Below are 15,031 nucleotides of genomic sequence, written 5' to 3'. Positions count from 1 at the left end.
TCTGCTGGCGCTTGGGTGCGACTGATTTTATAGGCTTCAGCACCCATGAGCATTGTGTAAGTAATTATTGACATCAACAATGGTGGGCTACTAGTTTATTTTTTGATTGAAAATTGTTGCAAATTTTATTAAAACAAAAACATTAAGAGGGGTTTTAATATAAAATTTCTATAACTTGTACTAACATTTATCTTTTAAGAACTACAAGTCTTTCTATCCATGGATCGCTTTAACAGAATGTTAATAATGCCATCTTGTTAATTTATTGTTATAATAAACAAATATAGTCCTTATGTACCGTATGTTGAACGTATATATCCATCTTGTGTGTTATCTTTCCATTCCAACAATAATTTACAGAAAAATATGGCATATTTTATAAATGGTTAACTGCGATTAATTACGATTAATAAATTTTTAAGCTGTAATTAACTCGATTAAAAATTTTAATCGTTTGACAGCCCTAATATATATATATATATATATATATATATATACCTACAATATTCATATAAAAATAATATTCACATTGCAATTTTAGCAATGTATCAGTGTTTTTATTTACAAATGCGCAAATTACAGATCTCAGTGGATCAGAGTTATAAAACAACTTGTGCCATCCATCCATTATCACTTTGTCTTATACGCTTAAAAAAGTGAATGATGTAGAAATGATCGTAAATTTATAATAATGTCCACTTCTAATGACCCTTTGCAATGGCACATTTGCATATGAAATTTCCTAAGAAGCAATATGATAACAGGTGCTTACTCAAGCCTGTCCGTGTGGCACCCGCAGGAGTCGATCTTTCCGAACCGCGCATTTGCTGAAGATTTTAAACTCCGCGGATGTTCCCACACAGAAAAACACGGTGGGCAAGCCACTACTGGCGAAGGTTTGTAGCTGACTGCAGACACTTAAGAGAGCTTTTTCTCTCCCGCAGCAAAGTGGAAGGACTCATTCACATAAGTCCAAGCACTTCCGATGTTACAGCGAAGTATGTCAATGACTCCACAAGTCACTACACCTTTTTATTACTGTGCTCCTCAAACGTACTAACCACAGAGCTACTGCAGGCCGGCTGGAGAAAGTGCTGTGCGTGTAGTTCTTTTCACAGTGGATTGCTGTCAATCTGATCATATACTTTTTTATGGTTTTCGCTTTGTTTATTATTTTTTCAACAGCATAATTCTGGCACCCACAGCTGTCGGCACTTTACAGTGAATTTTACAGTTTTTTTAACTGCATATTTTTTTACAGTATTTATGAATGAATTAGAGATGTCCCAATTTTTGCACCCAAGTCCAAGTCTACTGATTTTGAGAATCTGCAGATACCGAGTCCCGATCCGACACTGGGAAACAAATTTTTGTTTTGTTTTGTTTTTGTTTGTTTTGTTTTTATTAGGGCTGTCAAACGATTAAAATCGTTAATCGAGTTAATCACTGCTTAAAAATTAATTAATCGTAATTAATCGCAATTCAAACCATCTATGAAATATGCCATATTTTTCTGTAAATTATTGTTGGAATGGAAAGATAAGACACAAGAGGGATATATACATTTAACATACTGTACATAAGTACTGTATTTGTTTATTATAACAATAAATCAACAAGATGGCATTAACATTATTAACATTCTGTTAAAGCGATCCATGGACAGAAAGACTTAGAGTTCTTAAAAGATAAATGTTAGTACAAGTTATAGAAATTTTATATTAAAACCCCTTTTAATGTTTTCGTTTTAATAACGTTTGTAAAATTTTCAATCAAAAAATAAGTAGCTCGCCATTGTTGATGTCAATTATAAATATGTTGCTGAAACCCATAAAATCAGAAGCACCCAAGCACCAGCAGAGGGCGGCAAAACACTAAAAAACACAAGCAACAAGTGGAAATGACACTTTGCTGTCATTTTAATCTTTTTGAGCGGGGCATGTGCGTTAAATGCGTCAAATATTTTAACGTGAATAATTTAAAAAATTAATTAACGCCGGTAACGCGATAATTTTGACAAAACTTACAGTACTGTAACATGTTTGGAATTTTTATAGTACTTCCTCTTCCGCTTTTTATTAGGCATGTGCCGGTATGAGATTTTGACGGTACGATAACCGTGAGCAAAAATACCGCGGTTTCACGGTATCACAGTATTGCAATTATAGCTCCAAAATGTGTTATTTTGAGATGTATGAGTTAAAAAAAAAAAACTTTTTTCCATTGAACAGGATTTTTTTTTTTCAGAACATAGTTGCAAATTGGAATATGAATGTATTGTTCAAATAAATAAATTATCAATTAAAAAAATATATATATTTTAAATAAATTTAAAATATAACGTAGACTATACCCACAGCCACAGCTCAAGTTGCTCAAGTTTAGAGCAAGAACAAAATAATTTCTATAAAAAAAAAGTAAAAACTCTTCTGATTAAAATTTTTAAAAATTTATACTGCATAATTTTTTTTGAGGATTGAAAAGCTCAAGTGAAGTTTCGCCATTTTCAGCCACTGTGTCAACTCTAGTCTACATGATGTCATGCCTTTGTGTTAGAAAGAACAAAGAATTCAAAAGTTAATAAGTTAGTTAAAAATGTATAAGTTAGTTAAAATGTAAATATTGTTGTGGAGAGGTTTCATCTAAAAAATTTAAAAAAAAAACATTAGGAGTGAGACCTCTCCTTGATCCAGTGAACGTGGATTTGTGCTTAGGGCAAGATCATCTTTCCTCTATTAACGATCTTTGATGCTATGCCTTTTTTCCCCCCTTCATTCAAGCGAATCAAGCTTTTTTTCTCACTCTGCGGCTGTCACATTCGACGAAGTTGCTCTCCCAGCTAAGCCTAGGCTAACATTCGTCTTTTATAAGCTTTTAGTTAGTTTGTATATTGAATTTGAAAGGAAAATGTGTGTTTTGTTTTTGGCGAACTTTTTCCATGGTGCTAATCTGTTGAAGCTACTCACATGGAAAAATCTAATTGTACAACATTTTAAATGTATTCATTTTGTATATTCCACTTACCACGATTTGAGAGCTCAATAAATTGAAGAAAAGAACGCCTTATGTTTGGAGTATTTGTTTAGGGTTTGCTGGCTGTTTAGCCGATAGTCACTTTCACAGAAAGCAACAAACGGGAGGGGGTGAGCGCTTCCGCGCCACGCCACTTCTGGCTGCATTTTTGACACATGAAAAATGGCGAATACCGTGCTACGGTCTGACGGAAAATTTTAGTGGTTTTGAAACCGCGACGTTTTCCCACCACGGTAAACCGTGAAACCGGTAACCGGCACATGTCTACTTTTTATCTTACTTTTTAGCCCTTAAAAAGCAAAAGAAATATATAAATTAGGCCTAAACGATATTGGAAAAAAAACACCATTGCGATTTTGGGGGCGTGGGGGGGGGGTTGCGATATATTGCGATATTAAAATTAGAAGAATTTGCACCAGATAATTTGAATATCTCTGTTTGGGATAGGCGTGAACAACATTGGAAAAAAAAAAACATTGCGATATACAGTATATTGCCTGGGCTCCGCACTTACTTTTTGCATTGGTTGCACTGATAACTTTTTTGTTAAAGTGCACAAACACAAAATGTAGGCGTACCCACATTTTTCATTGAATCATCTTTCACGCCATACTTTTAATCATTCTCCATATTATTGATATAATTCATACGGGTGAGTCCACTCAAATTCACTCACGCTGCCGAGAATAGCCCATCACTTACACAACAAATTAGTTAGCACAGCACACTTCAGACTTTGTACCAAGCTTAACGATGGTTTACATAATTGTGCCTTTAATCGTAGGCCAGATCAAAGCTACAAATATGTCAATCATCATTAACCTTAAGTACCAAACGCCAGCAGCGATGGTAAACAAGAAAAAGTTTGGTCACACTGCTTGGAAGGAGGGAGGGTGAGAGGCTTTACGAGTATTAAGTAGGAATGTGCCGGTATGATATTCTGACGGTATGATAACCTTTAAACCGAAATGTCACCGTTTCACGGTTTTGCAAGTACAGCTCTAAAATATGTTACTTCGAAGTAGCTGGGTTTTAAAAAAAACAAAACCAAAAAAAACACTTTTTTTCCCCATTGAACAGGATTTGTATTTTTCAAAACATATTAGCAAATTGGAACATAAGTATAATGTTAAGTAAAAGAACATATATATATATATATATATTCTGAATAAATTAAGATAAATGCAGTCCTTTAGGCGAACCTAAACCCACAGCCACAGCTCAACATTATTACCATCAGAAAATAACTGAATTATTTCCCATAAAAAGCACGTATGTATGAGTCGTATCATGATTCCATTATACACACACTCTCTTTCTCAACACAGACGGTTGCCAGAGAGAGAAAAAAAAAACACGTTTTACAACCGCTAGACACACTAAACACGCTGGAGTCAACTCTCGTAGCTGGTGGGCAGTGTTGTCACAGATTACTTGAAAAAGTAATTTAATTACTGATTACGCCTAAAAAAAGTAATCTAGTTAATTACTGATTACTTCATTATCAAAGTAACTAAGTTACTTTAAAAGTAATCTATCAGTTACTTTTTACCCATTTTTCTCCCTTTGCCGCCTCAACATAAGAATGACAACAGAAAAATGTCATGTATGTAAATGTAAAATGTAATTGACTTTTCGATGATTGAATTTGAAGGGGAATATCAGAATTTTGCGCTAGCTTAGCCACTCCGGAGCCCTGAAACTAACAAATATCTGACAAACTGCTTGGAATTTGTTGAAATCAACTCCACCGACCAATTAAACCCCGCTAACTCTAAGATTAAGTCTAATGTCAAAACTTCTGAATTTTGGGTTATGGTTAACAGCATATCAGTGCCAATGTAAAACAATGCAAACTGACGGCACAATAATCAACAACACACAAGTGGATTGTACAGTGCAATAAACACAAAGATGGTGGCGGGCGCTGAAGCGCGTGCAGCCGTGCACATTAACAACCCGGAAGTACTCCTCTCAACACACACGCGGTCAATTTGGCCACAAAACGTGGCGGCAACTAAGCTCTTTACACTCAGTCGGACTTACAACACATCCCACAGATGCTAAACAAACACATCACCTCACGGCATGAATGTGCAACACGCATATGATGTAAACAAAGCTTGCCAACTTGGAGCGATGACTGCCCGTCGTTGCTACGGCAAAGCTTCGAAACGGCCGCGCATGTAGGGGGTCCAACTTTTTGCTGATAGCCTCCAGAATGAAGGAAAAATACTCACCTTCATTCATGGATGTCCACAGATCAACATTCCCTCGAACGTCTCAATACTCGGCGCGAATGTCCACCCGCCTCAGTTCCACAACACGTGACGCGAGACCAAAACAGGAAATAGCTAAGAGGTTGTCATGGAAACACGTACCGGGAACCTTTTATTTTAGCATTTTCTATTTAAAATGCTTTTCGAACATGACTACAATATTCTTCATTCTACATACCTTATGAGGCAATGAAAAAATAGTAACGCAGAGACACTAAGGAAACTAACATTAATCAGATTACTGGTGTAGAAAAATGAACGCGTTAGATTACTGAAACAAGTAATCAGATTACAGTAACGCGTTACTAACTAACACGTTACTGACAACACTGCTGGTGGGAAACATTCATGACAGTGTTTACCAACATTTAATTTTGTATAAATGTGAAATCATATTGGAGGTATTGCCTCCTCTGCAGCCACCCTCCACAAACATGATTTACATGTTGGTTGGCCCTCCTCCTCTAAGCCACGGCCGTCTAACTTTTCTGTAGCCGAAGTATTCCCATGCCAGCTATTTCATTTTCTTTGAGGGGGATAAAAGTTCAGCAGTTTCACCTCCTCCAGCCATCGTGTAGCACAGCACACTGACACTGAGTAACAACCGGTGGGGGAGAGGTGAGCCTTGAAGCTGAGAGCGAGGGATTTCTCCATGCATTTTTGGGACATAAAAATAGCTAATACCTTAGGGACGATATGATGGAATTTTTTTGCGGTTTTGCAACCTTTACGTTTTCATACCACGGTATAACTTGAAACCGGTAATCAGCACATGTCTAGTATGAAGCAGTAAAACAGATATTCCTTTAATTGAAAACCCGATCGCTTTCACCCAATCCAATCCTCTTAAAAATGATCGATCCCTAGAATGAAAGAATGAAAATGTGCCTGACAAGCAGAACATTCCTGCGGCCCGAATAGGCCCCCAATGCCCCCCCCCCCTATGGTGAGCCAGCGGACCATACATTTGAAACCCCTGAATTAAAGCCAAGACCACTAAAATCCACACGCTCACAATCCCCAGAGAATGCAGGTGGGAGTTGAAACACCAGATTGATACTGTACCAAATATAATCAAGACAGAAACACGAGTTGTAGACAGCAAAAGATCACAAGGTTATCATTTTGTAGCTCAGCACTTACCTCCAAAGCCTCCAAGGTCACAAACCCCGTGATAGAAAAGCCATCAATGATGTCTTCCTCGGCAGAAGTAGACTCCTTCCGTTTTCTGCGTGGGGGTCTCGGACGGGATGAGGAGGGCTCCTTGTTGCTTTCCCGCTCCGAGTCAGATGAGAAGTGAAAGACAGAGCCCTTAACATGATTGTTGCTTATCCCATTTGATCTCCTTTCCCGATTTCTCTCTGACCTGGACTTTTTCTTCTTGCGCAGACCACTAGATTGAGGGCCATCCATGTCCTTCATGGGAATGCTCCAGATAATACCTCCTCTTAATGAAAGCAAAGTGTTCAAGGATCAAATACTAGATGTTCCACTTCCTCCGACAAATCCAGACGAGGATATCCCAATGAATATTAATATAGTGGATCCAAAGTACCCATGTAATAACCGGCAGATGAAGTCTTTTACAGGGAAGGCAAAACTGCATTGAGTCACTGAAGCAAGCTAGATTCCAAGTACAGTGACTGTCCCCAACGGCACTCCATCAAATCCTACAACAGTACCGTAAAATCATCGATTAAACAGCAAAATCACTGAAAAGATGTTCGTTCCGCCACAGGAGCAGCTTTTCGAGGAGGTTTTCAAGTTAAAGAAAAAATTTGCTGATGGAGCAGGATCCGCCATGACGAGTCCGATATGAGATGTCGCATCTTTCCTCCTCTCCTGTTCTTCTTACACAAACACAGCAAAGTGGCCCTCCTGTTGGATAAAGGGAGAGAAAGCAAGCAATTTGCAACATGATCACTCAGCAGAGTTCAACTGCACTTTTCAGTTAACGATGCCGTTTTTCCTAAAGGTGTGGCAGACTATTACAGTAGGTTTGTGCCATTCTCCATTATGCAAGATGAATGTTTGATGAGGATGGCTACAGACTTGTCTGGTTCCTTAATCTCCCAGGCCATAAAACCTGATACGACATCATTATGTCTTTTAAGACTATTCTACTAACCTCGCTGAGGTTTTTCTTATGCAAAAGTTGTCACCTCAACACAGATTTTATGATTACTGTACATGTGTTTTATTCATTACATATAAACCTTCGCATCTTTGTGACCACTTGCACTATGTAATGAGAATATAAGAGAGATAGTTGCCATAACCAAGGATACTGGCAGATAAAAATAAAATAATGAAAACCGAACTGCACTATACTGAGAGCTGTTGCTCATGTCTTGGTAGTTACACACAATTTATGATTGTTTATGGAAAAAAAACTTAATACATCTTTAGCTCTCATTAAATTGTGCAAGTTCATCTAATGTTGTGTCCTATATCAAATATATATAGTGAAAAATCAGGAGTTATACAGAGTTTATATATCTGCCTATCACAAATGCTGTAATTGTCTTTACAGGGATGAGAGAGTTTTCATTTTGGAATAAAGTGTGATGCAAAATCCCCATTTTGGAATAAAGTGTGATGCAAAATCCCCATTATCAAACTACAGACAAACTACAAAATTTAAAAAATTGAAGGCTTTTCTGTCTACACATAAATAAGAATCACATTTATCAGGGTTGTAAAAATTCTCATCTGCATGAATGTATTCTGATTTTTTCCTTAATTTGAGCTCAATCACACTTCATGCCACCCCTTATTCAATCCACTGTGTCAACCTGGACCCAACAACTTATTACCGAAGAAATTTTTCAGCAGCGGCAATATTGTGACTATGTTAACAAACAAGCCAAGTCTTAAGTTAAAATGTTATTTTTAATATTGTTGAAAGGTATCCCCTGGCTGCATATAGTATATTGTGTGTTGATTTTATAGTAATTTATTTTTTTACTTTCACGTATCAAATTTTGAAGTTTAACATTCAAATGTATTCATTTCTAAATGCAGGTCCCAAATATAATGTATATTTATTAGGGCTGTCAAACGATTAAAATTTTTAATCGAGTTAATTACAGCTTAAAAATTAATCGTAATTAATCGCAATTCAAACCATCTATAAAATATGCCATATTTTTCTGTAAATTATTGTTGAAATGGAAAGACACAAGGTGGATATATACATTCAACATACTGTACATAAGTACTGTATTTGTTTATTGTAACAATAAATCAACAAGATGGCATTAACATTAACATTCTGCTAAAGCGATCCATGGATAAAATGACTTGTAGTTCTTAAAAGATAAATGTTAGTACAAGTTATAGACATTTTATATTAAAACCCCTCTTAATGTTTTCACTTAAATAAAATTTGTAAAATTTTCAATCAAAAAATCAACTAGTAGCCCGCCATTGTTGATGTCAATAATTACACAATGCTCATGGGTGCTTAAGCCCATAAAATCAGTCGCACCCAAGCACGAGCAGAGGGCGACAAAACTCCAAAAAACACGAGTAACAAGTAACACTGCACTGTGCTGTCATTTTAATCTGTTTGAGCGGGGCATGTGCGTTAATTGTGTCAAATATTTTAACATGATTAATTAAAACAATTAACGCACGTTAACGAGATAATTTTGACAGCCCTAATATTTATAATTTGTATTTATGGTACTGTGTTCAGAAAAACTGTTGTTTACAACATTTGTTTGACATATATTTTCAGGACCCAATGAGGAATATGCTTTTTCTCCAAGCTTCCAAGTAAAAAAATCCTGAAAATATACTATGCAAAAATGGTCCCGTTTTAAAGCAATGCATTGGATTATAGAAGCAAAGAAGATAAACTAGATGCAAATTATGTTAACATCGGGTGGATTACAGTGGACATGGAAACCCTTTCCCTTTCCATACTGCTTGTCAGTGGTGGAGTGTAACAAAGTAAAAGTACATCATTACTGTACATAAGTACATTTTTGTGTATCTGTACTTTACTTGAGTACATATATAAAGTGGTACTTTACTACATTTTACAGCACATATCTGTACTTTTTACTTGACGACTTTTCAAATTGTCGCTTGCATTACACGATACTTTGGGGTTTTTTTTCTCATTATAAATTGATAGGTTCGTTTTCATGCCTCTGGTGCAATCGATAACCCCGTGCTACTATACCGTAATTGAGCACTAGTGGCAGCAATACGAGTATAAGTAAGATTAAGCAGGTGAACAAGATATTGACCAATAAAAACCAACAGTGAGAGCAGCGCACCTTCAGATGGGTGCTACACACTCTTGTACAGTGGGCGATGGTATGCATCTGTTAGTTGCTTGCAATCTGCCATAAATTAAATTTTAAAGATTTTGAGCTTGTTAAGCTTCTGTTTACAGTGCAGACAGTTTTATTTCTTTTTCCATTATTCAGTAGTGCTGCTACGATTTATCGATTAACCTGAGTAATTTGATTAGAAAAAAGATTCGAATTAAAGGTGGTGACAGTGAATATGACAGAACTCGTTTCACATGGCTGAATCCACCTACCTACCTAAGACTAATATAAGCTAAGTTTAGGTTTGAGATGATGTTTTTTTAATGCATTCAGTTTATAGATCGATAGATTTAGCTGTTTTTTTTTTGTGGGAATATGTGTTTGAACCATTTGTTAAGAGCATTGTTAAAAAAAATTTTAAAAAAGCATTTTATAGCATTTAAGTTACCAGACTTTTGCTTTGTTGTGCTTAGTCCTCATTTATTTTATTATTTTTTTTATACCATTTGAGGCTCAGCTCAGGTTTTTTTTTTTTTCATGTTCCTTATCCGATTATTCGAACTAACTAGTTCATTGATTAATCGACTAATAAAATAATCGATAGCTAGCCAATCAATCAGGGCCGATTCCATTAATTCGGAATGATATGTACAATGATGTATATAGACATGTTTTTGGATAGTTATTTTGAGATTTAGGGCGTATTTAGGGGTACTTAACGAGTTAATTCTGATTTATGCGGAAATCCGGGTTACGTCGCCAAGCTAGGAACGGAACTCGCTCAGTCAATTAATCGACTACTAAAATAATCGATAGCTGCAGCCCTATTCAGCAGTCAATGAATTTTCTGATTCTTTGAATATTGACTCAGATCTCTGTATGTACATTTTTGAATTGGGAAAAAATACTTGCACTCTTTACTTAAAAATTTTAAAGCAAGTTTTTTTGTACTTTTACTTGAGTATTTTTTTTCTTAGAACCTGTACTTTTGCTTAAGTGTTTTTGCACCTGTATCTGTACTTTTACCCAAGTTTAAAAAATAAATAAATAAATAAAAATTAAGTAATTACTTCATCCACCACTGCTGCTTGTCCTCATCTGACTTTAAGTGGAAGGTGGGTTATTGGCAAAACACCAATCTTCCCACACCAATCCACAGAATCTTTTATAGAACTTTTAATATTGAATGAACATTTCTGTGTTCCAACCAGAAGATACATATTCAACAAATAAAAAAAATAATTTCACACTTAAAGAATTGGCCAGAGTATGAATCATGTGTGAACTGTGTATTCAGTAATGACATACCATCTCACTGTCATTCATGTATTGACAGACACTTAAGTAGCACTTTAAACACATCAAAGGCATAAAAATTACAGGCCTCAATCTGCACACACTTAAATCTTGACGGATATAGGTGTGTGTCACTCCATTACGTCATAGAAAACAAATATAATAAAATACAGCCTTTAATAAGCATGACTTTGAACAAGCACACCTTCATATGCTGTACTAGTGGGTGGAACGTGCAGAGGTATTGCACCTTAATGCATCACCACACACACCAGAACCAATTTGTCACAGTCAACCACCATGTTCAACTTCACGTTGTCTCCTTGGACACCGGTTGTCATGTAATTTGGCTCATTACTGCAGCTGTGCCCTATAAAGTGACTCAAACATGTTTTTATTTTTTGGTGGGGCAAACAAAATATATCATATTAAATGGATGTACACAACATCCCGCATGTAATCAATCAATCAATCAATCAAAAAACATTCACTGTGTTCTCAAACAAATACCACAAATTACTACAATAAATCCAGCATCAGTGCATTTAACCTGATGCCCCATGCAAGCACTCATCTGATGACACACTGCACAAATAGCTCCACAAAAAAAATCTCTAGTACAAAACTAGCTTTTTTTCCCCCTCCTTGTCTAGTAAAAGACTTGTCTTTGCTCTCAGTCTCTTTTTTTTTTTTTTTTTTTTTTTTTTGTCTGCCTGATATTGTCAATAGAGATCTCCGGTTCTATTAGCCAGTGCAGCCCACATAGCAATGGACTGGCACTGCCTCCTTCCCGGGCTCCCCGAGCTGCATTTTCCACTACAACACATACAGCACACGCAACAAAAGCATGCCTTTTTTTCCTCTCTCTCCTTCTCTCTCTCTCTTCCTCCAAGATACGTCATGCAAAACCAAGAAATGCAAACCCTTGCGAGTGGGGGAGGGACCGTCCGGATAAGTTGCAGTCCGTCGGTCAATTGTTAAAAAAATAATAAAAAAAGCACGAGTAGGTTTGGAGCTGACAAATAGATCCAGCAATGGAAAGGTACCCTCCGCTCTTCCCCAGCTCAGACTTCCAGGATCCCGGAGACTCGGGGACCGGGGCGCAGGGATACGGCGGTGCCGCAGTGCCGCTTTACATGCTACACGCTTCCTCCTCGCCGCAAATAGTGCTGTCTCACTTGGTACAGGGCTGTTTTTTTTTCATGAGGAAAACACTGGATGATTTAGAGTGGAAAGGGTGTAGGGGAAGACAGGAAAAACACACAAAATTACAATAAGTAGAGCTGTTCTCAGAGACAAATACAATTAAAGTTATAAATTATAATTCAATTAAAAAAGGGTGTGCTTATGATTGATTTCTAATGAGGACATTAGTTGCTAAATATTTTCTTTTAGATTGTGAGCAATTCAAAATGAAAGGCTTCGCGACTGGTTACACAAAACTGTGAAGGAGTGGTGTGAACACTTAAGAGACTGTCATAATTATATATAACACTTATCTTGTTAAAAGGACTGCGCAGTCATTTTGAGGAGTTCTAAATACATGAAAAATGTTTGGAGTGCTGAAAAGACGTGCACAGGCTGACAGCAGTTTAGTGCGGAATTGCTAAGTTGAAGCAAGAAGCTCTTTTTCAGCTCCGGATTCTGCCTTCACTTGCTCTGGAAAAGAGGATCCTTGCCACTTGGAAATTAGTAACCTGTTCATGTGGTTTGTTGTCATTGCCAAAAAAATTTAAAAAAACATGGCCAACAACGATTTCATTTTGGTTAGTTGCGTTCTGGAACTGAACATTCTGTAAGTAGAGATGTGTTTTCTATGTAAATGTCGTAATCTGTTCCAAGCCCCCCAAAATTCAGACATAAATCTTTTATGAAGAATAAAAATGCATCAAAACATGCAAGAAATACATGGTGCAGTTAGATAAATATTGCACAATAAACATAAAATGAGAGCTGTGACTAATGTCAAAAACAAAGAATAGAGTAAAGAATTAAGTTAATTAGTGAGTTAATACACTCAGGTAAAGCTGTCGACACACCTCATGGCCCAAGGGGAGAATGACAAGGATGCTGGGATACACACATACACACACAGTAGAGCAAGGGCGTAGGTTTGCATAGGGACAATACTGTAGGGACATAACACTACCAACTTTTCAGGATGCTCAAATTGTCCCCACCAACTTTCAAGCAACCCTTATATGCATTATACAATGAGTTCAGTTATATAGGTAATTTAGGTTGGTAATTTTGATTGATACTTTGTAAGGACAGAATTGACCCTACCATTATTAAGTGAATTATTTTCATTATGTTCAAACTTACATTTACCCCTTTTCACTTGATGAATGCGCTGGTCCATTTATTCCCCCCTTAATTGCACGTTTGATTGGCTGATGACTTGACCCGCCCCCGACACACACACGCATGCGCACACTCACGCAGCCCTGACAGAAATACATGTCGACAACATGCCAACCCCCTCCCCCTTCGAAGGCGAGGGATATTAGAAGTTTTTTTTTCGGCCAGCAGCAGCTACTGTAAGTACTTTGAAAAGACGCCAATGTTGTGGAGGTGGGAAACGCACCACTAATTTTGTTACTGAAAGGCAGACCTGCATCAGAGTTAACATTAAACTGTGTGAACTTGCTAACCTGCAAAACTCGATTAGGAAGCTGCTTAGAAGTGTCCTTCTGTTTGTGTTTTCTACTGTTAAAGTTAATTAAACTGTGAGAAATGCAGTAGTATGCTGGAAACTATAGAACCAGAAAAACGTGATCGACGTAATAAGCACCCCTGATTTAGCATATAAATTAATTAGGTTAATAATTGTGAGAAATGTTGCCCTGACCTCTGTTCACCCAATCTGCTTGGTCTTATTAATGTCCCATCCCAAGCAAAAATGTTGAGACCAAACTTACGCCCTTGCAGTAGAGGTCCCTCTTGACCAATTGGATGCCAGGAAGATGCTAGGCAATAGCCAATGGCAGAGCAGCCATAAATATGTTACGTTCACTACACCCTGGGAGCAGCAAGTTGCAGCCCATGCTGTATTTTTGCCTTTCGTATCCTGAAATTTCTTTCATAACAAGAGGCAATATTTTCCCATTGAGGCGTGTCGTAACCTGAGAATTCCGTACGTGGAAACGTTCATAAGTAGAGGTACCAAGGTATTCAATATCAATATATTAGCATTAGTAATATTGTTCCACCGATAAGATGGTGGAGCAAAGCAGTCGTCTAAACAATGGGCATATTGATGATAAATCTTAACAGGAACTCTGGGTAAAATGATGTGTTGTTGTATTAGTTTAATTTTAATGTTTGTAAATCATCTATAATATATTTTTGAAAAAAAGGCTACATTCATACTGCAGGTCACGAATACGTATTTTTCGTACTTGTATAGAGTTCATTTTGCGTACACTTATAAACGTATTTTTCGTGTTTTCCCGACTTGAGTGAGGCATTAACCGGATGGTCTGAACGGGACAAGTCACATAGAAGTGGACCATTTCAAATCCGATCTGTGTCACTTTCGTATGTGGTTTAAATCCGATCTGGGCCACATTTTTCCAGAACGTAACGGCGGTCCAAACTGGAAAGTCTCCCAAATCGAAATTCATGCAGCAATTACGTCATCAAAGAGCAAGAGAGACGGCGCGCTACAGTAGCGGTGCAGCTGTCCTTTAGCGCCTAGCTTGCCTTGAACATGGCTTTTGGGGAAGGGTCGGGCTTGGCAACAGTCATAAAAAATTAAAATGGGTTGAGGATAAGCCTGAGAATGATCAGTTTTCTCTCTGCTCTATATGATAAGATTGCTTACACGGCCGAGAACCTGGGCAAACTGCCCGTATGTGTGTGTGTGACATGCATGGAAAGTGCGAGCATGCTAACGATCCACAGAAACTTTGAATATAAGCCTAAACTGGGATTATTTATGTCTGTTATTTGTGTCCTCTTTTTGGAAATCAAAATATGATCGCCCTGGATGGATGACAGCCAGCATGTGTAGGAATTTGTTTTGATGCTTCTGCACATTCTTGCCCAGCGCATGTCGGACTGCGAATTATTGCGCATGCGTAATACTTGAACGGTCTCAATGGACAAAGGCAATCTGAACGGGCACGCCAAACA

General features: G+C 37.3%; 1 protein-coding gene across 7 annotated transcripts in view; it reads right to left on the bottom strand.

Moving 5' to 3' along the window:
- Nucleotides 1–12,021, bottom strand: part of auts2a (activator of transcription and developmental regulator AUTS2 a) — a 718,963-nt gene extending 706,942 nt beyond the window's left edge. For all 7 annotated transcript variants that reach the window (XM_057820249.1, XM_057820252.1, XM_057820251.1 and 4 more), the window contains exons 1-2: nt 11,818–12,021; nt 6,456–7,190 (exon numbers count right to left, since the gene is read on the bottom strand). In XM_057820249.1, coding sequence (XP_057676232.1) covers nt 6,456–6,734 — 279 coding nt within the window. In that variant the 5' untranslated portion in view covers nt 6,735–7,190; nt 11,818–12,021. The remainder of the gene's footprint in view (nt 1–6,455; nt 7,191–11,817) is intronic.
- Nucleotides 12,022–15,031: the final 3,010 nt, after the last annotated feature.

The sequence above is a fragment of the Corythoichthys intestinalis genome, chromosome 18, assembly GCF_030265065.1.
Source record: "Corythoichthys intestinalis isolate RoL2023-P3 chromosome 18, ASM3026506v1, whole genome shotgun sequence".
Lineage (NCBI taxonomy): Eukaryota > Metazoa > Chordata > Actinopteri > Syngnathiformes > Syngnathidae > Corythoichthys > Corythoichthys intestinalis.
Note: the sequence above shows the minus strand (reverse complement) of the source record. Positions and strands in the feature narration are given on the sequence as shown.